Genomic DNA, 24,897 nt, shown 5'->3' with positions numbered 1-24,897 from the left:
CTGGGCAACATAGTGAGACCCTGTCTCTAAAAACTAAAAAAAGTTTTAAAAATATAAAAAAATTAATTGGGCATGGCAGCATGCGCCTATAGTTTCAGCTACTCAGGAGGCTGAGGTGAGAGGATCACTTGAGCTTGGGAGGCAAAGGTTGCAGTGAGCTGTGATTGTGCCACTGCACTCCAGCCTGGGAGACAGAGTGAGACACTGACTCAATAAAAACAAAAACAAAAACCCCAGAGTTGAAACAGTAGGCAGTGGAAACTGAGTTACCACGTTGATCAGCAGAGATGTGTTAAGAACAGAGGGGATTTTTTGTTTGTTTGTTTGTTTTGGGGTTGAGACAGGGTCTATCTCTGCCACCCAGGCTGGAGTGCAGTTGTGTGATTACAATTCACTGCAGCCTTGACCACCTGGGTTTAAGTGATCCTCCTACCTCAGCCTCCCGAGTAGCTGGGATTACAGGCCTGCACCACCACACTCAGCTAATTTTTTAATTTTTTTTGTAGAGACAGGGGTCTCACTATGTTGCCCAGGCTGGTCTCAAACGCCTGGGCTCCAGGGATCCTCCTGCCTCGGCCTCCTAGAGTGCTGAGATCACAGCCATGAGCCACTGTACCCAGCCAAGAACAGTTTTAAGCAGACTTTTCTGGCAGCAGTAAGCAAGAAGGAAAAGCTGCAATAGGAACCAAGCTAGGAGATAATTAAGGGAACTAAGAGTCATATTACTATTGTGAGATTCTAAAAAAGAAGTGGACATTACTATTTGCTTGTTGTTGTTGAGATAGAGTCTCACTATGTTGCCCAGGCTGGAGTGCAGTGGCACGATCTTGGCTCACTGCAACCTGTCTTCCGGGTTCCAGCAATTTTTCCGCCACAACCCCCCAAGTAGCTGGGATTACAGGTGTGCACCACCATGCCTGGCTAATTTTTGTATTTTTAGTAGAGACGGGCTTTTACCATGTTGGCCAGGCTGGTGTTGAACTCCAGACCTCAGGTGATGCACCTGCTTTACCCTCCCAAAGTGCTGGGACTACAGGTGTGAGCCACCGTGCCCGGCATGAGATTCTAAAAAAGAATCAGGGATCCTTTGTCTAGAAATAGGAATTAGTAAACTTGGAATCTGAGGTTTAACTCTCTTAAGCTTCAGAATTTTTTACTTGCAAAGAATATTAAAAAGTCGTAGCTGGGCATGACTACCGACTGACACCTGTAGTCTCAGCTCTTTGGGAAACCAAGGCAGGAGGATTGCATGAGGCCAGAAGTTCAGCACCAGCCATTTTGCCCAGGCTGGTCTTGAGCTCCTGAGCTCAAGGGATCTTCCTGCCTTGGCCTCCCAAAGTGCTGGGATTACAGGCATGAGCCCCATCAGGTCTGGCCTTAACTATTATTTAAAATAAAAATAATAGTATAGGTTGAATATCCCTAATCTGAAAATTTGAAATGCTCTAAAATCTGAAACGTATTCAGTGCTGACATGATGCTCAAAGGAAATGCTCATTGGAACATTTCAGATTTTGGATTTTAGGATTAGGGCTGTTGAACCAATAAGTATATTGCATATATCTCCAAATCTGAAAAAATCTGAATTCTGAAACACTTGTATTCCCAAGCATTTCACATAGGGATACTCAACATGTATTTGCTTTTAAAAAAAAGAAAAAAAATCACTCTGGAAACAATATAGAGCACAGGGGAAGCAGGAGTAGATACAGGGAGATCCCTTAAGAGGCCACTGCAATAGACCAGATAAGAGGTGATGGTAGCTTCAGCAGGTGGGGACATGGAGCTAAAAGTGGGCAGATACAAGTGATATTTAGGAGGAAAAATTTCAAGAAACTTCATGATGGATTAAATACAGGGCTGTTGAGAAAGAAAAAAGGTGTTTTCTTAGGTTCTTCCCTGGGCAACTGGATGAACGGAGATCCAGTTTGGTAGTTGGTGTGGAAGACGGTAGGGCAGGGGGAGATGCTCATGATTTTTGTTTGCAATACTAAAGTACTGAATATATTAAGTGGAAGGTGGGATTTCTGCATTTTGTTTTGTTTTGTTTGAGATGGGGTCTCGCTCTGTCGCCAGGCTGGAGTGCGGTGGCACGATCTCGGCTCACTGCAACCTCTGCCTCGCAGGTGATCTCTTGACCTCGTGCTTCCTGGATTTCTGCATTTTTAAGAAGTTTTCAGGTGACTCTGATGTACACCATAGTTTAAGAACTATTGATGTTGGCCGGTTGCGGTGGCTCACGCCTGTAATCCCAGCATTTTTGGAGGCCAAGGCAGGTGGATCGCCTGAGGTCAGGAGTTTGAGACCAGCCTGGCCAACATGGTGAAATCCCATCTCTACTACAAATAAAACCCAGAAGGCAGAGGTTGCAGTGAGCTGAGATCGCGCCTCTGCACTCCAGCCTGGTGACAGAACGAGATTCCATCTCAAAAAAAAAAAAAAAAGAAAAAAAAAAAAGAACGGTTGATATAAAGAAAAAGAAATAGAGAATTATTGATGAAGGAGTGTCCAACTGTTAGACAATGGTAGTGACACAGAAGACAATGGAAGAAAGTGGTTTGTTTTTGTTTTTGTTTTGAGACAGTGTCTGGCTCTGTTGCCCAGGCTGGAGTGCAGTGGTACAATTACAGCTCACTGCAACCTCTGCCTCCTGGGCTCAAGCCATCCTCCCACCTCAGCCTCCTGAGTAGCTGGGACCGCAGGCACACACCACCACACCCGGGTAACTTTTTTTTTTTAATTTTTTGTAGATACAGGTTTTTGTCATGTTGCCCAGGCTGGTCTCAAACTCCTGAGTTCAAGGGATCTGCCCGCCTTGGCCTCTCAAAGTGCTGGGATTACAGACATGAGCTGCCATGCCCAGCCTGTTTAGCTGTTTCTAGTGAAGTGACTGGGTTTGGAACAGAGGCTACATTCATATCCATCCTGCTCTTAGGCCAGCTCAGCTCTTTTTTATATATATTTTGTACTAATTTGTTTGCCATAAGACTTCTTTGCAGGGCCGGGCGCGGTGGCTCAAGCCTGTAATCCCAGCACTTTGGGAGGCCGAGGCGGGCGGATCACGAGGTCAGGAGATCGAGACCATCCTGGCTAACACGGTGAAACCCTGTCTCTACTAAAAATACAAAAAATTAGCCGGGCGTGTTGGCGGGCGCCTGTAGTCCCAGCTCCTCGGGAGGCTGAGGCAGGAGAATGGCCTGAACCCGGGAGGCGGAGCTTGCAGTGAGCCGAGATCGCACCACTGCACTCCAGCCTGGGTGACACAGCAAGACTCTGTCTCAAAAAAAAAAAAAAAAAAAAAAGACTTCTTTGCAGCAGAGCCAGTGCAACTCTTAACTTGACTTTGTTCCTTTTTATTACTAGCCTTTTGGCCTCAGCAGTGCCACCAATTCCTTCCCTTTTGTGGAAATGAGCCCTGGACCCACTGACCCAATGCAGTGTATCAGATTAGTTTCAACATCTTATCTGAATTTCTTTTACTTTTTCCTGAGTCAAGGAGATCAAAACCAAACAGCTGTAGTCTTGATAAGCTATTTTAGCAATCATCTAGGGATACTACATTTTCCTCTAGAAATCTAATGTATAATTTTTATTTCTTTTTCTTTTCCTTTCTTTTCGTGTTTTTTTTTGTTGTTGTTGTTTTTGGCAGGGTCTTGCTTACTCGCCCAGGCTGGAGTGCAGTGGTGTAATCTGAGCTCACTACAACCTCTGCCTCCTGGGTTCAAGCAATTCTTGTGCCTCAGCCTCCTGGGTAGCTGGGACTACAGGCTCATGCCACCACACCCAGCTGATTTTCGTAGAGATGTTGCAGTCTCGCCAGTGCACCTTCATATATTGGTTTCTCTTGTGAGGTATCACTCTGAGTTCTTTGTCTCGCCTCTAAAATGATTAAGGAGCACGGTCACAAGGGTGAAGTTGGAGCGAAAATGTAATAAGCAAAAGGAGAAAGCTCTCTGCAGAGAGGGGAGTCCCTACCAAGTGGATAGCTTGGTTACAGCTGAATGCAAAATGCTTTCATAAGAAACTGCGGCCAGGCGCGGTGGTTCATGCCTGTAATCCCAGCACTTTGGGAGGCCGAGGCAGGCAGATCACGAGGTCAGGAGTTTGAGACCAGCCTGGCCAACATGGTGAAACCCCATCTCTACTAAAGGTACAAAAAGTTAGCCAGGCATGGTGGCATGTGCCTGTAATCCCAGCTACAGGGGAGAATGAGGCAGGAGAATCGCTTGAACCCGGGAGGTGGAGGTTGCAGTGAGCTGATGTGCCATTTTACTCCAGCTTGGGCGGCAGGGCAAGACTCCCATCTCAAAAAAACAAGCAAACAAAAGAAACTGCTCTCCTCCTTGTAACTGATTGAGTAATTTTTCTTATTCGAAAAGCTGTCTCTGCAACTCCCTTTTTCCAGCTGTGGGATTGTTTCTAAGCACAAAGCGCAGCTTCTCTTGTTTGTATAACTGTGGGTTTTTTTAGGTAAGCCCCACTCCGCCCTATGCAAGTTCCCACAGAGCCCACTGTGTATATGCCTGAAAAGGGGAGGAAACTTTTTCCTGGGAGCTCACTAATTATACAAAGAACAAAAAGGCTTCTTTGCTTTACTGGCTCCTTATCTGTCCAGGCTTATCTGTGCAGCTGCAGCAGCTGTGATTTTTCAGGCAAGCACTTCTCGGGGCCCAGCCTTAACTGTTTACCTAATGGATTTTTCCTTTTCTTCTCCCTCAGAGATGGGGTTTCACCATATCGCCCAGGCTGGTCTCGAATTCCTGAGCTCAGGCAATCCGCCCATCTTGGCCTCCCAAAGCGCTGGGATTACAGGCGCGAGCCACCACACCTGGCCATTTTTATTTCTGAAAATTGAGTTCTCTAATATACTTCAATAAAAAAATCTACGTTTCGTTTATTAGAAATTTGTTAACCTCATATCATGGGTCAGGCACTGTGCTAGGCACTTGTTATTTCAAATTAAATAAGACATGGCTATGTCAAGGAGCCAGGAAAAACTGACGCCTGCATAGGCACATACATCCCTATCTAGCTTTTTTCTCTTGATAAATAGAAAAAATTGATAGAAGAGAAAAATTGATAAAATTTTAAAATGTCTAGATCTGAATTCAACTTCGTGTGAAAAAGAAGGCCAAATTAATCTCTTTGGTTGAGACTGTAATTAAAGGGGTCTTTTAATGTATATATTATGCAGCCCAGATGTTCCCTTTCTTTTTCATGATGCCTCTGTAACTAAGATGCAGATTTTCCCCCCAAAGGAGAGTGTTTTTTCTGTGATCTTAACTTGGATTCATAGATCTCAGCAAATCTGTGGATTCATGGCTTTGTGGGTCCTTAAACCTTCCACAATTATATGCAAAATTGTGGAATTTGGTATACGTGAATGCTTTTCATATTTATTTTTAATCCAGAATGGATCAAAAAGAACAATCATGAAGGATGTAGGTGCCAGACACAGGGCAGAAGGTAGCTAGAAAAGTAGATCTTGCCTGGTGCGGTGGCTCATGCTTGTAATCCCAGCACTTTGGGAGGCCGAGGCGGGCGGATCACGAGGTCAGGAGATCAAGACCATCCTGGCTAACACGGTGAAACCCCGTCTCTACTAAAAATACAAAAAATTAGCCGGGCGTGGTGGCGGGCGCCTGTAGTCCCAGCTACTCAGAGAGGCTGAGGCAGGAGAATGGCGTGAACTCGGGAGGCGGAGCTTGCAGTGAGCTGAGACTGCGCCACTGCACTCCAGCCTGGGCGACAGAGCGAGACTCCATCTCAAAAAAAAAAAAAAAAAAAAAGAAAAGAAAAGTAGATCTTAGGGAAGTTAGGGCCCCTAGCCTCATTAATCTACAAACATGGCATGGCCGGCTTGCCTTGCAAGGCCTCAGTTGAAGTACCCCATGAATTCTTAAAATAGAGTTCTTAATTTTTATCAAATTTTCAAATGATTCTGTTACCCCAAAATATTAAGAATTATTATACTATTAAAAAATGTGTTAGAGACTAGTCCAGGCAACATAGTGAGATGTCGTCACTACTAAAAATTAAAAAAAAAATTAGAGGTGTGGGGCTGGACACAGTGGCTCACACCTGTAATCCCAGCCCTTTGGGAGGCCAAGGCAGGTGGATCACTTGAGGTCGGGAGTTCGAGACCAGCCTGGCCAACATGGTGAAACCCCGTCTCAACTAGAAATACAAAAATTAGCTGGGCATGGTGGCACATGCCTGTAATCCCAGCTCCTTCAGAAGGCTGAGGCAGAATTGCTTGAACCTGGGAGGCAGAGGTTGCAGTGAGCCAAGACTGTCCCACTGCACTCCGGCCTTGGCAACAGAGTGAGACTCCATCTAAAAAAAAAAAAACAAAAACAAACAAACAACAACAAAAAAAATTGTTAGAGACCAGCCCAGGCAACAGAGTGTCTCTACTAAAAATAAAAATTAAAAATTAGGGGCATGGGGCATGGTGGCACACACCTGTAGTCCCAGCTACTCAGGAGGCTGAGGTGAGAGGATCCCATGAACATAGAAGGTTAAGGCTGTAGTGAGCTATGATTGTGCCACCGCACTCCAGCCTGTTTGATAGAGCAAGACCCTGTCTCAAAAAACAAAAAAAAACAAAAACTTACTAGGTTTTGGTTTATGACTATTTAACATCATTTACTTTTTAGATGTTCTCACTGGGGGAAAGGGAAATTGAAGATATAATATGTACTTTTGTAATTTATCAATACAATTTTTATATTAATACAATATTTGAAACTGACATTTAAACATTAGAATTTGTTTTTACTTTTAACAATATTGTGAGCATGCTACATTTTTTGTCTGTCTTTAGTACCGGGACCCTCTGGTGATAATGGCATCAGTGTTACTATGATCTTAGTGGCCTGGATGGTTATTGCATTGATCTTGTTCTTACTGAGACCTCCTAATCTAAGAGGATCCAACCTACCTGGAAAGCCAACCAGTCCTCATAATGTAAGTGTTGCAGATTTTAAATGCTTTTTGGGTAAGGGAATGTATGTGGCCTGGGGCAGGGAAGGACTTGGTTTTGACTAAAATACCTAAATTAGTTAAATTATATTTAACTCATAGAGTATTCTACCTATGTAGTTCTATTAAATATTGCAATTCCAAGATTTAATTGACGGCTTAATCTTTGTGGAGTTAAATGCAGAAAGAAGCACAGACCAGAAGCCCAAAATTAATTTGAAAATTAATTCCTATCCTTTTTTTTTTTCAGACAGGGTCTTGCTCTGCCGCCCAGGCTGGAGTGCATTGGTGTGATCTTAGCTCACTGTAGCCTCCACCTCCTAGGCTCAAGTGATCCTCCCACCTCAGCCTCCCGAGTAGTTGGGACCACAGGCATGCACTAGCACACCTGGCTAGTTTTTTGTATTTTTTTGTAGAGATGGGGTTTTGCCAGGTTGCCCAGGCTTGAATTCTAATCTTTACTCACATGAGAAGCATCAAAAATAATCCGTTTCATAATCCACAGCAATATTGCTTAAGTCTCAATCCTCCACTACCCAGTTCTGTCCACCTCATAGCTGATCCCTTGCCTCTCATGCTTCCAGCCCCTAAACTCTTAGTAGCTTTAGTTCAAATGTTTGACCCCTTCTGTCTTAGCTATTCAGTAGAGACACTGAGCCTATCTTATTTTCCTCATTTTCCCATCCTATTTCTCTCAAACCCATTTTCCATTTCTGTACCACAATAAATCAGCTGAGCTGGCAAAAGGAGAGGTCGGAATCATTCATGTTGATAAATCTTGATAGTCATGATTACAACCATTTTTAGAACCTTCTAAATTAAAACTATGATAAAGTGACCCAACAGGGAGTTTTCAGTACTATCTTTAATAGAACCTCTGTTGGCCAGGCACGGTGGCTCACGCCTGCAATCCCAGCATTTTGGGAGGCCAAGGCAGGCGGATCGCCTGAGCTCCGGTGTTCAAGACCACCCTGGACAACATGGTGAAACCCTGTCTCTACTAAAATACAAAAAATTAGCCAGACGTGGTGGCATGTGCCTGTAGTCTCAGCTACTCAGGAGGCCAAGGTATGAGAATCGTTTGAGCTCAGGAGGCAGAGGTTGCAGTGAGCCAAGATCACACCACCACACTCCAGCTTGGGCTACAGAGTGAGACTATGTCTCAAAAAAAAAGAACCTCTGTTAAAGAATTCCTTTTAATCCTTTTCAGAACCAGTATTTATGTTTTTTTTTTAACATTGAATTTGAATATTATCTCTTTAAAAATATTTCTATGAGGCTGGGCGCGGTGGCTCACGCCTGTAATCTCATCACTTTGGGAGGCTGAGATGGGCGGATCACCTGAGGTCAGGAGTTCGAGACCAGCCTGGCCAACATGGTGAAACCCTGTCTCTAGTAAAAATACAAAAATTAGCTGGGCGTGGTGGCAGGCGCCTGTAATCCCAGCTACTCGGGAGGCTGAGGCAAGAGAATTGCTTGAACCCAGGAGACGGAGGTTGCAGTGAGCCAAGATCGTGCCATTGCCCTCCAGCCTAGGCGACGAGAGTGAAACTTCGTCTCAAAAAAAAAAAAAAAATTTCCATGAATATGCCAATTACCTCTATTTAGCTATTCTACAAATGTATACATATTTCAAAACATGTTGTATATGACAAATATATACAATTTTTGTCAATTTAAATAAAATGTTAAAATTTATAATTAAAAAACGATAAGATAATAGAGCATCAAAAAAAAGGGGGGGGGGGGGAATTTCCATGATAGATTTGCTTGTTTTTGTTGTTTTTTTTTTTTGAGATGGAGTCTCAGTCTGTCATCCAGGCTGGAGTGCATTGGTACAATCTCAGCTCACTGCAGCCTCTGCCTCCCAGGTTCAAGTGATTCTCCTGCCCCCGCCTACCGAGTAGCTGGGATTACAGGTGCATGCCACCACATCTGGCTAAATTTTGGATTTTTAGTAGAGATGGGGTTTCACCATGTTGGCCAGGCTGGTCTCAAATTCCTGACCTCAAGTGATCTGCCTGCCTCAGCCTCCCAAAGTACTGGCATTACAGGTGTGTGTCACCACACCTGGCTAATTTTTGTATTTTTAGTAGATACAGAGTTACGCCACGTTGGCCAGGCTGGTCTTGAACTCCTAACCCTCAGGTGCTCTGCCTGCATTTGCCTCCCAAAGTGCTGGTATTACAGGCATGAGCCACCATGCCCGGCCAGATTCACTTGTCGAATACCAAATTATCCCACTAATTCTCTTTTCCAACCTTTACCGTGTGGAATTCCTAAAATAATTGTTTCTTTTCTCCAGTGTTGTGGTGTTGATATCAGAAGTTCAGTTAGACTAATTTTTTATATAAGAGAAAGCAAATGTACAGTGTTAATTGGTCAATGTTTTGCTTTGTTTTTTAAGGAATAAAACATTTAGATATGTAGCATAGAAAGAAAAAAATCAAAATGAAAAACATACACAACAAAGATACATAGCATGCTAACTTTAAGAAAGAAGGCATTATGGACCGGGCGTGGTGGCTCTCGCCTGTAATCCCAGCACTTTGGGAGGCTGAGGCGGGCGGATCACCTGAGGTCAGGAGTTCAAGACCAGCCTAGCCAACATAACGAAACCCCCCTCTCTATTAAAGTACAAAAATTAGCCGGGCGTGGTGGCGCGTGCCTGTAATCCGAGCTACTTGTGAGGCTGAGGCAGGAAAATTGCTTGAACCCAGAAGGTGGAGGTTGCAATGAGCTGAGATCACGCCATTGCACTCCAGCCTAGGCAACAAGAGCGAGACTCCGTCTCAAAAAAAAAAAAAAAGGCATTATTAGCACTATATAAAAAGCCTTACATTTATTTTTGTTTTTTCTTGGAGAAGAGAGTATTTATAAAACAGCTTGCATATTGTCTTGATAAAGTGTTTATTCCTTAGCCTTCTTTCTTACTTTCTTTGTATAGCTTTGTTACTTTCATATCAAAGAGTAACTTCCTCAATGTTTGGAGCTAAAGAAATAGAACTCTTAATAACCTGACTTATAAATCATTAAAATGGGCTGGGCACGATGGCTCACACCTGTAATCCCAGCACTTTGGGAGGCCGAGGCAGGTGGATCATTTGAGGTCAGGAGTTGGAGACCAGCTTGACCAACATGGTGAAACCCTGTCTCTACTAAAAATACAAAAAAATTAACCGGCTGTGGTGGCACATGCTTGTAATCCCAGCTACTCGGGAGGCTGAGGCAGGTGAATCACTTGAACCCAGGAGGCGGAGGTTGCAGTGAGCCAAGATCGCACCACTGTACTCCAGCCTGGGCGACAGAGTGAGATTCTGTCTCAAGAAAAAAAAAAAAAAAAAACTTATTATACTGACAGAAATGCAAGATTACCCTCTCCTGGACCTTAATTCATCGTAGGCCAGTGTTGCTAGGAATAGTAGTTCCACTGTCTTAGGAATAAGTAAGAAAATGTGTTGAGACTAATTCCAAGTAGAAATATTGATCACCCCCAACTCGGGCGTCATGTATCATTTCAGGGTAAATAAATAAAGCCTTGAGAATCTTAAAAACTCTGATCTTTCCTTTATAGTTCACTTGCTTTCTATTGCAAGTTAACAAAAGTCAATTCCTAGCGGTTTAAAACAAGTGGCTTCATTGATTTACACATCAAAAAAATTCAGAGGTAGGATCAGTGTTACGAAAGTTTTAACAGTGTCATCAAAGACCCAGTTTCTTTCCTCATACTATTAACTTCATTCCAAGATGGGCTCCCCTTAGGGTCATAGGATGACTACCAGAAGCAACTGCAGCCACATGCTTCCTCGTAGAAGCAACTGCAGCCACATGCTTCCTCGTAGACATTCAGTATTGAGAAACAAAAGTCCCTAGCTTCATTTTAAATATACAGTACTTTGCTTAGCCAATCGACTTTAGCAAGAGGGATGAAGATACTTTCATAGGTTTGAAGATCACTCCTGGGGCTGGCAGGAGTGATAACATCACTGTTGTACAAATTCCCTCTCTCTTCCATTTTACAGGGAAAAATGAGACAAATGGTGGAAAATCACAGTGTTATTTAATCTAGTGTTCCCTCATGTAAAAATATATGAAAAGTCTAAATAAGCATATATTTGGGATGGGATGGTCGGGGGCATTGCTCCTCAGTTCTTTCTCTATCTGTTAGATTGGTTGCACTGGGATTTAATAAGTCAATTTTTAAAAAAGTAATAAATTTTAAATTTTTTTGAATTTTTAAAAAGTCAATTAAATAATTTATTTCTTTCTAATGCCAGGGACAAGATCCACCAGCTCCTCCTGTGGACTAACTTTGTGATATGGGAAGTGAAAATAGTTAACACCTTGCACGACCAAACCAACGAAGATGACCAGAGTACTCTTAGCCCCATTAGAACTGTTTTTCCTTTTGTATCTGCAATATGGGATGGTATTGTTTTCATGAGCTTCTAGAAATTTCACTTGCAAGTTTATTTTTGCTTCCTGTGTTACTGCCATTCCTATTTACAGTATATTTGAGTGAATGATTATATTTTTAAAAAGTTACATGGGGCTTTTTTGGTTGTCCTAAACTTACAAACATTCCACTCATTCTGTTTGTAACTGTGATTATAATTTTTGTGATAATTTCTGGCCTGATTGAAGGAAATTTGAGAGGTCTGCATTTATATATTTTAAATAGATTTGATAGGTTTTTAAATTGCTTTTTTTCATAAGGTATTTATAAAGTTATTTGGGGTTGTCTGGGATTGTGTGAAAGAAAATTAGAACCACGCTGTATTTACATTTACCTTGGTAGTTTATTTGTGGATGGCAGTTTTCTGTAGTTTTGGGGACTATGGTAGCTCTTGGATTGTTTTGCAAATTACAGCTGAAATCTGTGTCATGGATTAAACTGGTTATGTGGCTAGAATGGAACAGAGAAAAAAATGAAATGGTTGTTTACTAATTTTATACTCCTATTAAAAATCTCTAATGTTAAGAAAACCTTAAATAAACATGATTGATCAATATGGCAGATGATTTACAGTCCATTATATGACATTTATAAGCCACTCAACACTAGCCTTACAAGGTTCATGAAAGGAGGAAAACATTAATTCTTTCTGCCTTTGCTGGTATAATCCACATAGTAATAATTTAAGCTATAATTTATTTTTAAAATGAGTGCCTCTTGGGAAGCTTCTTTTCTGTTCTAACACTTCCCTGTTAAAATGAAAATCTTAGGCCGTTGCGGTGGCTCACACCTGTAATCCCAGCACTTTGGGAGGCCGAGGTGGGTGGATCACTTGAGGTCAGGAGTTCGAGACCAGCCTGGCCAACATGGTGAAAGCCCATCTCTACTAAAAATACAGAAAAATTAGCCAGGGTTGGTGCATGTGCCTGTAATCCCAGCTACTCAGGAGGCCGAGGCAGGAGAATTGCTTGAACCCGGGCAGTGGAGGTTGCAGTGAGCCAAGATCGCACCACTGCACCCCAGCCTAAGCGACAGAGCAAGACTCCCTCTCAAAAAAAAAAAAAAAAAAAGAAAAGAAAAGAAAATCTTAAAGCTGTATTAGGGCCTGTTAGGTTACTGACATTTGAATGCCTATTTACTTATTTACTACGTTGAGTCTTTTTTTATCCTCTGACCTATAAAAAATTTTAATAAATTACTGGTTTACTTCAAGGGAAAAGAAGGAAAATGAGAAACAAACATCTTTTTTTCACTCCTTATCTCATTACTGTTTGGTGATGGGATGGATTGGGGTAGGAAGGAATGTCAATATGAGAGAAATTTTCAAATGTATAAAAAAGTAAAAGGTTGTATTGTTTTGCTCAGTTTGAAATAAAGTGAATACCAATAGCACTTAAAAATGTCTGCATGGGCTGGGCACGGTGGCTCACGCCTGTAATCCCAGTACTTTGGGAGGCCGAGGCGGGCGAATCACCTGAGGTCAGGAGTTCGAGACCAGCCTGATCAACATGGTGAAACCTCGTCTCTACTAAAAATGCAAAAATTAGCCAGGTATGGTGGTGTGTGCCTATAATCCCAGCTACTAGGGAGGCTGAGGCAGGAAATCGCTTGAACCTGGGAGACGGAGGTTGCAGTAAGCTGAGATCGCGCCACTGCACTCCAGTCAGGGCGACAGAGCGAGACTCTGTCTCAAAATAAATAAATAAAAATGTCTGCATGACCCATGTGGTTATGAAGTTTTTTTCCTAGCAAATGATTACAGATTATTTATGGGGGCTAGAAGATATTTTGCTATCAATGTAAGGATTTTTTTTCCCCTTAGGTCAGTCTATTCACTGTTTAGATCTGATAAATTACTTCTATGAATTGAATAAATTCTCTGTATCATTGTACTGTTTAATAGTCTCTGACACAGGCCGGGCGTGGTGGCTCACGCTTGTAATCCCAGCACTTTGGGAGGCCGAGGCGGGCGGATCATGAGGTCAGGAGATCGAGACCACGGTGAAACCCTGTCTCTACTAAAAATACAAAAAATTAGCCGGGCATGGTGGCGGGCGCCTGTAGTCTCAGCTACTCGGAGAGGCTGAGGCAGGAGAATGGCATGAACCTGGGAGGCGGAGCTTGCAGTGAGCCGAGATTGCGCCACTGCACTCCAGCCTGGGCGACAGAGCTAGACTCTGTCTCAAAAAAAAAAAAAAAAAAAAATAGTCTCTGATACAATTGTGATACTCATAAGGTATTTTTTCCCCCTTTATTATTATTACATTCTAGATCATAAACATTGTAAGGGCATCTTTTCATTATATAATCCAATATTGATTGTTTGAATTCCTCCTTGTACATCCTGGCTTTGTGCTTAATTTCTTGAAATAATATAACCAACTCTAAATTACTTGTGTTGATAGATGGGTAACATAACACAGGTAAGTTAAATCTTGGATAAATGAGCCCCACAGACTGAAGGTTTTTCCTCTTGCTGTGGCCTACTGGAAGCCTTCCTAACTCTGTAGCTGGTAAAGTACAGCAGAAAGGGCCAGAATGGCTTAAGATGGAGCTAAATCCCTATAGCATTCCATTTTCTGCTCTTGCCTCTTGAACTTAAAAGGCTTGCCCATATATCCTAACAATCTGTTCTCTGAGCTGCTAGAAGGCCAATCCCTGGCAAGAGATATTGATGTAGTCACTGAATCTATGGCTCACAAATAATTGAAAATTGGCTTTGGGAGCTGGGCGCAGTGACTCATGCCTGTAATCTCAGCACTTTGAGAGGCTGGGGCGGGTGGATCACTTGAGGTCAGGAGTTTGAGATCAGCCTGGCCAACATGGTGAAACCCCATGTCTACAAAAAATACAAAAATTAACTGGGTTTGGTGACACGGCCTGTAGTCTTAGCTACTCGGGAGGCTGAGGCAGGAGAATCGCTTGAGCCTGGGAGACAGAGGTTGCAGTAAGCCAAGATGAAATATTCTTGTTGACCTAGTAATTTATATTATTCTATTTAATTCTTAAAGCTTCTACCTATGGCCTTTTTATTGAGCACACTCTTAAATCATTATTTGGCTTGTAAACATTCATCTGAATTGCTACAATCCTTTTTAAATAATCTAGGAAAAAAGAAAGATAAAGGTTACATTTTCACAGTTTTGGCTCTTAAACACATTCCACAAATGCCATTAATAATTTATTTTGTTTTAGGCCAGTCATGGTGGCTCATGCCTGTAATCCCAGCAATTTGGGAGGCTGAGGCAAGAACTGCTTGAGCCCAGGAGTTTGAGACTAGCCTGGGCAACATAGCAAGACCCTGTCTCTACCAAAAAAAAAAAGGTTTATTTTGTTTTAGAGTCATTTAATGTTTTTTTATGCACAGTAATAGTGGCAGGTTGTTTTGTTTCTTTCTTTTTTTTTTTTTTTTTTTTTTTGCTTTCCATATGGGAAAGGTTAACATTGGAACTGTTTCTAGTAAAAGATTTTTTTCAGGCTGGGCACAGTGGCTCATGCTTGTAATCCCATCACTTTGGGAGACCGAGGGAGCCGGATCACCTGAGGTCAGGAGTTCAAGACCAGCCTGGCCAACATGGAGAAACCCCATCATCTCCACTAAAAATACAAAAGTAGCTGGGTGTGGTGGTGCATGCCTCTAATCCCAGCTACTTGGGAAGCTGAGGCAGGAGAATCACTTGAACCTGGGAGGTGGAGGTTGCAGTGAGCCAAGATCACGCCATTGCACTCCAGCCTGGGCAACAAGAGTGATCTGTCTCAAAAAAAAACAAAACAAAAGATGTTTTGCATTTTTTTCATGTTATCTATCCAAGCACTGTCCCATGGTCAGCAAGTCATATTTTACAATTTGGATTTTCCAAAATAATTATTGAATACAGCTATTCTATGGTTACTTTTAATGTTTTTGTGGTATGTGGTGTGGGAGTGTTTATGGAATTACCAGTATCTTAAATTTTCAAAGGAACCTTGGAAGTCTATCACTCTAAATGAAAGTCTGTCACTACGTGAATTATGTGCTCAAATTTGACCAACTCAGTTTAAGACACAAAACAGTAATTTGAAGAAGGAAAAATGAAGAGAGTTTATAGTTTAATGCGTTAAATTTTTGTTGTTGCAATAGTAAATTTAGTCTTCTTATAATATTTCTAAATGAAAAATCATAGGTATTTGTTACCACGTGTGAAGATTACTTTGTTAAAAGCAAAAGTGGTTGTGTGATATGCTAAATATTAATTACTGTTTTTATATGTTTAAATCATGCCAAACAAATTATGTCTGTGCCATCCAGGGTCTGTTGTTAATCTTTTTCTGAGTACTTGGATTGGGATAAAGGGCTTGTACTATGCACTTTTTATTAATGAATAAATAGAAAACGTTAGTAACACTCTTTGTTTTCTGTTTGGCTTTTGTGGGAAGAGAAGCAAGCATCTTTTGCTTAGTAGATGTTAACATCGTGTATTAAACAGTTTCTTTGTAAGACCTAACTAAAGACATTCCTAAGAGAGAACTTAAGTTTTAAGAAAAGCTGTGAGAAAAATATTTATAAAGTATGCAGTATGGGGCCAGTATTCAGAAGTAGAGTTTCTCTCTTGGAAATTAGATTGCAGTCACATTTCTTTGGTTATTTTCTCTCTCTCTCTTCCTAGAATACCAGATAAAATAGACATTTGCTTTGAGGGACTAATATCCAATAGTGTTAATTATTTAAGCAGACATATCTAGCTCAAAAGGAACTAGACATGTCACTGTACCAAAAACACACAAAAGTGAAAATTTGCTTCTGTTCTGTGACCTAGAATGTGTCCAGACATTAAAGATCATGAATACTCATATACATGTAAAAATAGTAACACTGCTCTGGCATGATTTTGATGTCAGTGTGTATGTAATAACTTGTGTTATTTAAAATAGATAAATTTGTGAAGTAACAATTTCTTGGAGACAGTCAACTTTTTATGATTCAATCTAAAGATTGTCATGTACATGTCAACGGATATCTGAATCCTCAGTGAAACTAAGTTTTCATTAAATGACTGCTGCAATACTAGTTTTCTTTTCAGAAAATGGAATTCAAATAAAATAAGTTTTTGGTCTTGGCATTTCACCTGATGATTTTCTCAGTTCTGGATCTCAATTTGTAGAGTTGTTGGGGGTTCCCCCCCCACAAAAGATGCTCCATAAATACCAACTACGATTATCTTTCATGACCATGTGTGATCTTTTCCCATTAGTTGCTTGTAGGGGACTTTAGTGTGCATATCTCTTCTCAGACAAATGTATTATGTTCGTTCAATAAACATTTCAACAAATTTTTATACTTGTTTCTTAACTTTCTATAGGCTTTAAAATGGATTTGATTCAGGATTTGATTACAGAAACTATTTCAAACCATCAGATGCCAAATTAAGATGTTTACCGAAGTTAGTGGAGAGATGTCTGGGAGGCAAGGATTATGTAGGGGTGAAAACAATATATATAAAGATAAAGCAACTTTTTTTTTTTTTTTTTTTGAGACATAGTATCACTCTGTCACCCAGGCTGGAGTACAGTGGCACAATCTCGGCTCACTGCAACCTCTACCCTCCCGGGTTCAAACGACTCTCCTGCCTCAGCCTCCCGAGTAGCTGGGATTACAGGCGACTGCCACTGCGCCCGGTTAATTTTTGTATTTTTAGTAGAGACGGATCTTCACCATCTTGGCCAGGCTGGTCTTGAACTCCTGACCTCATGATCCACCTGCCTCGGCCTCCCAAAGTGCTGGGATTACAGGCGTGAGCCACTGTGCCCTGCCAGGATAAAACAACTTTCATATCAATACATGGTTTTTGTTTTGGTTTTTTGTTTTTTTTTTGAGATAGAGTCTTGCTCTGTCACCAGGCTGGAGTGCAGTGGCGCGATCTCGGCTCACTGCAACCTCCGCCTCTGGGGTTCAAGCAATTCTCCTGCCTCAGCCTCCAGAGTAGCTGAGACTACTGGCGCGTGCCACCACACCTGGCTAATTTTTGTATTTTTAGTAGAGACAGGGTTTCACCATGTTGGCCAGAATGGTCTTGATCTCTTGACCTCGTGATCTGCCTGCCTCGACCTCCCAAAGTCCTGGGATTACAGGCGTGAGCCACGTGCCGGGCCATCAGTACATGTTTTATTGGGAGGTGGGAGGATCACTTGACGCCAGGAGTTCAGGACCAGCCTGAGTAACGTAGACTCTGTCTCTACAAAAATAAAATAAAATTTAGTGGGACATGATGGCCTGCATCTGCAGTCCCAGCTACTTGGGAGGCTGAGGTGGGAGGATGGCTTGAGCCCAGTAGTTCCAGGCTATTGTGTGAGCTGTGATGGCACCACTGCACTCTAGCCAGGGCAACAGAGCCAGATCCTGAGTCAAAAATAAATGTTTTAAAGAGTATTATTTCCTTATACAAATCTCCACTCATTTCTAGGAAATTTAGAAATGAGAAAAGTATTATTTGCAATGTCTGGAATGCCAGAGTCTAACCTCTTAAATATGTGCTCATAACCTCAGATACTTGGTCTATGCTTGATGATTAATGGTTTTGAATTGCAGTGTTTATTAGTTTTGAAAATTTGTTACCAGAATTAAACATAAATACCACACAGCAGGTTCAGCATTATAGAAAAAGCCTCTTAAATTGTTTTTAAATAAATGAATCTGTTATGTATGTAATTCAGTCAGTGTCAAAAAGAGAAGCACTTTTTATATACAAAAGGCATCTCAGACCCTGGGTTGAATGCAGCTTTTCATGACAACTAATTAGTATGTAAACAAACTTTGGAAGTCTAGATGTGTTTAAAGGGGCTTCCTTACAATTAATCCAGCCAGGACAATTTTGTGGTTACAAAATACAGGACAGGCCGGGCGCGGTGGCTGACGCTTGTAATCCCAGCACTTTGGGAGGCCGAGGCGGGCGGATCACGAGGTCAGGAGATCGAGACCACGGTGAAACCCCGTCTCTACTAAAAAATACAAAAAATTAGCCGGGTGTGGTGGCGGGCGCCTGTAGCCCCAGCTACTCGGAGAGGCTGAGGTAGGAGAATGGCGTGAACCCAGGAGGCGGAGCTTGCAGTGAGCCGAGATTGCGCCACTGCACTCCAGCCTGGGCGACAGAGCGAGACTCCGTCTCAAAAAAAACAACAACAACAACAAAAAACAAAATACAGGACAGATGGAAATCTGACACCAGAGCCTATACCCCCAATAAATGGGTTAACATTTATATCCTTGCAAATGTTGTTTGTCTTCATTTTTATCTAACAGCCGTTTTTTTTTTTTTTTGAGATAGAGTCTCACTTTGTCACCCAGGCTGGAATGCAGCAGCACCATTATGGCTCACTGCAGCCTCGACCTCTGGAGCTCAAGCTATTCTCCCGCCTCAGCCCCACAAGCAGCTGAGACTACAGGCGCACCCCACCACACCAGGCTAATTTTTGCAGAGATGGGGTTTCACCGTGTTGCCCAGGCTGGTCTCCAACTCCTGAGCTCAAGCGATCCTCTTGCCTCGGCCTCCAAAAGTGCTGGCATTACAGGCATGAGCCTGTTACAGGCCGAAATAATGAGGGTTGTGACCAACTCGGTATACCACTGGAGGCTATATGAGCAAATAGAAAACTGTTCTCGTGAAAGCAGGATATTGGAAAACTAACAACTCTGTCTGCTGCCAGAAGGGTTGCTGAGGGCAGTCATGCCCCAAGCATAGTGTTCCTCGTGATTATAGGAACATCTGAAGCCTGTTGTACAAAGAAAGCAATTATGTGTACCTGTGATAAATCAAGCAGCTGACCAACCGTTACCTCTCCCTCCCTGCTCTTTCTACCTAATAAATACAAAGGGCTGTAGCAGCTCAGGGCCCTTACTCACTAGAAGCAAGGAGCCCCCCAACCCCTTTTTCCAAAAATACTCTTTTTGTCTGTCTTCATTTCTGCATTCGTCCCCCTTCGTTCACTCCCATAACAACCGACAGTGACAAGTGGCACCCAGGACAGGGACGTGAGCGAAGGTCTGCTGGAGCAGAGAAAGTGAAACTGACAAGAAGAACGAGAATGAGAAACCCTGGGACGAGTCTGCTGACAGCTGATACAAGGTCAGTGCCCTAAAGAGGTACTGGGAACAGGAAGTTTCTGAATCAGGGTAACATGGGGGAAGAATTTGGCTATTTCTTTTCTTTTTTATATTTGGAGTTTAGTTCATGCTATTCTCCTGCCATTATTCATTTCTTATTCTGCTAGACAGCAGGAGTCATGTTCAGGGTCTAAAAATTTGAAAGAATCTTTCTGTTCTCCCGACAGCGCAAATTAAAAATAATAAACAGGAGCAGGAGGATGAAAATTGGCCTGTGTCACCCCCTCTAGTAGCAGAAACATCTGAACTGCCTCCTTCAGTAGCAGAAATAGAGACCCCAATACAAAGAATTTTACACTCTGCTGCTATAGCTGGAGAACCCTTAGGACCTTGAGCTTTTCCTATTTCCGTAAGGCCTGATCCACATAATCCACAGCAGTTTATTCATGAACACACCCCACTAGAATTTAAGTTGCTGAAGGAATTAAAAGCTAGTGTAGTTAATAGTGGAGTACAAAGCCCATTTACTTTAGGATTGCCAGAATCTATTTGGCGCTATGCACCTTCCACCCTTTGATGTAAAGCATTTGGCTTGCACTTGTCTGCTAGTGCATACCTGATATGGAATTTAAATTGGCAAGAACTGTGTGCAGACCAGGCTAGACAGAATCGTGCTGCTGGAGACGGAGACATTACAGAGGATGCTGTTAGGCAGTGGCCCCTATTCAGACCTAGAACATCAAATAGCACTCCCAGACACTGCTTATAAGCAGTGTGCCTTGGCTGTTAAACGCACCTGGGCCACAATTCCAGAGGAAAGGGTCCCAGTACAATCTTTTTTACATATCACGCAAGGGTCACAGAGGCCCTATGCACATTTTCTTGCAAGATTACCATAGGCAGTGAAGTGTCAGATTTCTCTTACCATGGTTACAGAAATGCTAACCTTAACTAGCTTTTGACAATGCAAACACAGATTATAAACATGCACTGGCACCTGTGAGATGTACAAAAAGCTTAGGAAATTTTCTCAAATTTGTCAGGATGTGGGAACTGAGCTTCATCGCTCTACGATGTTGGCTGAAGCAAAGGAATAATAGATAATCATTATCCATCAGACAAAGTTTTGCAATTTTATAGTTTACCCTTTTATCCTCCCAGTGATTACTCATCACAAGCCTATTCCACGTGGCCAGTCTTATTTCACTGACGGCTCTTCCAGAGTCTGAGCATCTATTTATGGACCTAAGCATACTCAATAAAAACCCCTGGTGTTTCAGCTCAATGCTCAGAATTAATGGCAGTTATTCAGGTTTTACAGCTCACTGCTTCCTCTCTTATTGTCTGTGATTTAGCCTATGTTGTAAATGTAGCCAGTTGCATTGAGATTGCCACTATTAAAAGCACCCTAGAACCAGAACTGTTTAACTTGTTTCTAAGACTTCAGCAAGCCGTTCGCTCTCATGCTGCTCCTTTTCATATTTCTCATATTCGCTCTGACACACAACTTCCTGGACTACCTCTAGGTAATGATAGAGCAGATAAATTGATTGGTTCTGTGTTTCAGCAAGCTGAAGCCTCTCATGCATTACTGCATCAAAACACCTCTGCCCTTACTTGTATGTTTCATCTGCCTCGAAGCCAGGCTTGAGCTATTGTGCAAGCCTGCCCCACTTGTCAGCATGTCCCTGGTGTTATACCTGTAGAAGGATGTAACCCACGAGGCTTAGCTCCAAATGAAATTTGGCAAATGGATGTTACACATACAGCAGCCTTTGACAAACTTAGCTATGTTCATATGACTATAGACACTTATTCTCATATGCTGCATGCTACATGTCAAACAGGTGAAACAGCTGGCCACATCCACCGACATTGTCTGTTGTCATTTGCCGATATGGGGGTCCCTAAACAATTAAAACTGACAATGGACCTGCTTATGTTAGTCATGCTTTTCAAAATTGTTTACAGTTATAGGCAGTCACTCACAAAACAAGAATTCCTCATAACCCTCGAGGACAAGGAATTATAGAGCAGGCACATCAAACGTTACAACATATGTTGAAAAAACAAAAAGGGGGTATAGGAGACCAGTTACCACCTCCAACAATACTACATTTAGCATTATTTACTTTAAATTTTTTAGCTCCTGGTACAGATAACAAGACTCTGGTAGACTGACACTGGCAAATGTTAGAGGGAAAAAGGAAAGTTTACCCAAAAGTATTATAGAAATCCCTGGAAGGAGGACAATGGAAAAGCCTGGTAGATTTACTGACATGGGGATGAGGGTATGCTTGTGTTTTACAGATCAAGAAAACCACACAAAAAAAATGAGAAACTGCTGGAGCATCAGGGTCAGGCAAAACCCCCTGACTCCATGTTTATGGCCATGCTAGCTATAATATCCTGTGTGCTATGTTTTCCCTGTGCAGAAGCAAAAACATATTGGGCTTATATTCCTAACACCCCAGTAGTATGCCCGGTACTCTGGAGTGACACTCCTCCTGAGATATATCATGATCAAGGAGCATGAGCACCGGGACCCTTAACTCCCCCTGACACACAGCAATTAGACTCTCAGAACAATGGTATCACTCCATTGGAGGGCCTTCCTTTATGCATCACCCAGGATACACTGCTCAACTGCAGTTGCCTTGCAATTCAATCCCAGGCATGGTTGAGTTACCATGGAAAATATATGTACCTATTGGGCCTTAGTTCTGTTAATATTACTGGTGTAGTTACTAATCACTCCCGGTCCCATCGCCCAAATTGTATTAATTATACAGAATGGGCTCCTTTTGATAATTCTAACCCCCCTCCTTGGACCCGGTGTCTTGGCTCCCTAGCTAGACAACAGTTCATGCTAATGGGAGACATTATTTACTGGGGTCCCCGTGGTCATTTGGTTGGGAGACATGAGCATCAGACCTCATGGCATTAACTTTGCTGGCACTGGTGGCAAAACTTTAACATCTCCTCACTACATCACATTGCAATTCAATCTCAATCTGCTGCCCAAATTGCTTGTCACAGCACAAGCTTTAGCTAACCTTTGCCTCAATGGCATTATCAAGGAAAGAGAGGTCCAGTTCAGGAGTCAATATGGAAAGCAGCACTCCCATTTATGAATGGCAGCATTTGGATTGGGACACTATCCAATAATAGTAATTGTGCTAAACACAGTTTTAATGTTACCCTTGTAGAAAATATTACCACTCAATTTACAATTTGTGTTTTTAATCCTTATATTTTCTTAGCAGCAAAAAAACCACCTCCAGTAGATGATGCCCAATTGACTTGTGATTCTTGTCAACTGTATCATTGCCTTAATCATAGCACAATACAAACACATGACATATCCACCCTAATAATTCTAGGTCACATTCCTGGATTATGAATTCCTGTAAATTTATCTGAGCCTTGGGCAGCCACCCCCGCTTTACATCTTATGAAACTCCTTTTTACTCAGCTTACTCATTGTGCTCATAGAGCCTTAGGCATGATAATTTTTGCTATAGTCTCCTTAGTTACATTAATAACCTCTGTTGTGGTGTCCTCAATAGCAATGCACAGCTCCATTCAAACAGCTCAATATGTGGAAAACTGGACACGCACAGTCGACCAGGCATGGATGCTTCAAAATAAAATTAACACCGAAATACAAGCAGAGGTGGCAATGTTAAAGACTACTGTTCTGTGGCTAGGAGAACAAGTACAAAGTTTGCAGTTGCAGCAGCAATGTGTTGTCATTTTAATCATACTCATATTTGTGTGACCAATTTGGTATATAAGCAAAGTGAATATCTATGGAGACTTGTAAAAGCCCATTTACAGGGAGCTTTCACATTCAATGTTACTTTTGATATTAATGATTTACAAAGTAAAATCCTTAACTTGAATAAGCAGACTCAAGCGTTTCAGCCCTCTTTAAAAGCTTGGGCAGAATTCCAGCAAGATTTAGAGAGCCTTAACCCTGGGACCTACTTCAAATAGCACCTCAATGTCTTTTTTGTAACTATGGGATTAATGTTACTATGTTTCTGTTTTTTGTTAACAGTCTGCAAAATCAGCTGGACCACCAAACAGCAATTGAGAGCTGCACAACCTGCAATTACCTTTATTCAATTAATGCAAAAACAAAAAGGGGGAGATGTTACAGGCCGAAAGAATGAAGGTCGTGACCAACTCAGTATTAACACTGGAGGCCATATGAGCAGACAGAAAACTGTTCTTATGAAAGCAGGATGTTGGAAAACTAACAACTGTGTCTGCCACCAGAAGGGTTGCTGAGGGCAGTCATGCCCCAAGCACAGTGTTCCTCGTGATTATCTATAGGAACATCTGAAGCCTGTTGTACAAAGAAAGCAATTATGTGTACCTGTGATAAATCAAGCAGCTGACCAACTGTTACTTCTCCCTCCCTGCTCTTTCTACCTAATAAATAAGAAGGGCTGTAGAAGCTCAGAGCCCTTGCTCACTAGAAGCAAGGAGCCCCCTGACCCCTTCTTCCAAAAATACTTTTTTGTCTTTGTCTTCATTTCTGCATTCATCCCCCTTCGTTCACTCCCATAGCAACCAGCAGCGACATGAGCCACTATCACACCCGGCAACATTTTCTTAAAAATTACATTTTACTTTGCTTTGTCTCACATTACACTTATGTCAACATCTTCTCATCTTTCCAAAGAGTTTCACTAGTAACTGCCTGTTGAAAGCTGGCAGTCTCAAACTTCAAGCATGATTCTGCAAGCCAAAGCTGAATTAGAAAATACAAAGCTTAAGAAAATCTTGGGCTAAATAAAGTAATATTGTAAATTTTAGTTTCTCCATTAAAGAATGGATAAGACTTACAATTTGCATCCTCCATAACATCCAAGGAATTTTTTCATTGTGTCACAGTATTTTTAAAACTGAGTCACACAGTCACACCTATGTAGGTGTCCACTGGCAATGGCTAATTCCTTGTGCCCTCTAGTATTAATAATTCTCTGATGCTAATCTCTAAAAGCATTAAAGATATTCAAAGAGGGCCAGGCACTGTGGCTCATGCCTGTAATCCAGGCACTTTGTGAGGCCAAGGCAAGAGGATTCCTTGAGCCCAGGAGTTCGAGCCCAACCTGGGCAATATAGTGAGACCCTGTCTCTGTAAAAAAAATTCATAAAATTAAAAAGAAAGATATTCAAGGAGCTTTTGATTGAAGATAGCTAACAATTGTCACCCTTTATCACTTCTGCTATAATTTGCATAATATACACGCTCTAACACAGCGAAGGGGTCAGGGGGCTCCTTGCTTCTAGTGAGCAAGGGCTCTGAGCTTCTACAGCCCTTCTTATTTATTAGGTAGAAAGAGCAGGGAGGGAGAAGTAACAGTTG

The 24,897-nt window shown here is 42.0% G+C and overlaps 1 protein-coding gene across 1 annotated transcript in view; it reads left to right on the top strand.

Moving 5' to 3' along the window:
- The window catches only part of SMIM14 (small integral membrane protein 14), an 80,158-nt gene extending 64,334 nt beyond the window's left edge, over positions 1-15,824 (top strand). Inside the window, exons 4-5 of the mRNA XM_055246602.2 lie at positions 6,827-6,969; positions 11,262-15,824. Of these exons, the coding sequence (XP_055102577.1) occupies positions 6,827-6,969; positions 11,262-11,294 (176 nt within the window). The 3' untranslated portion in view covers positions 11,295-15,824. The remainder of the gene's footprint in view (positions 1-6,826; positions 6,970-11,261) is intronic.
- The last annotated feature ends 9,073 nt before the right edge of the window (positions 15,825-24,897 follow it).

Source organism: Symphalangus syndactylus, chromosome 16 (assembly GCF_028878055.3).
Source record: "Symphalangus syndactylus isolate Jambi chromosome 16, NHGRI_mSymSyn1-v2.1_pri, whole genome shotgun sequence".
Lineage (NCBI taxonomy): Eukaryota > Metazoa > Chordata > Mammalia > Primates > Hylobatidae > Symphalangus > Symphalangus syndactylus.
Note: the sequence above shows the minus strand (reverse complement) of the source record. Positions and strands in the feature narration are given on the sequence as shown.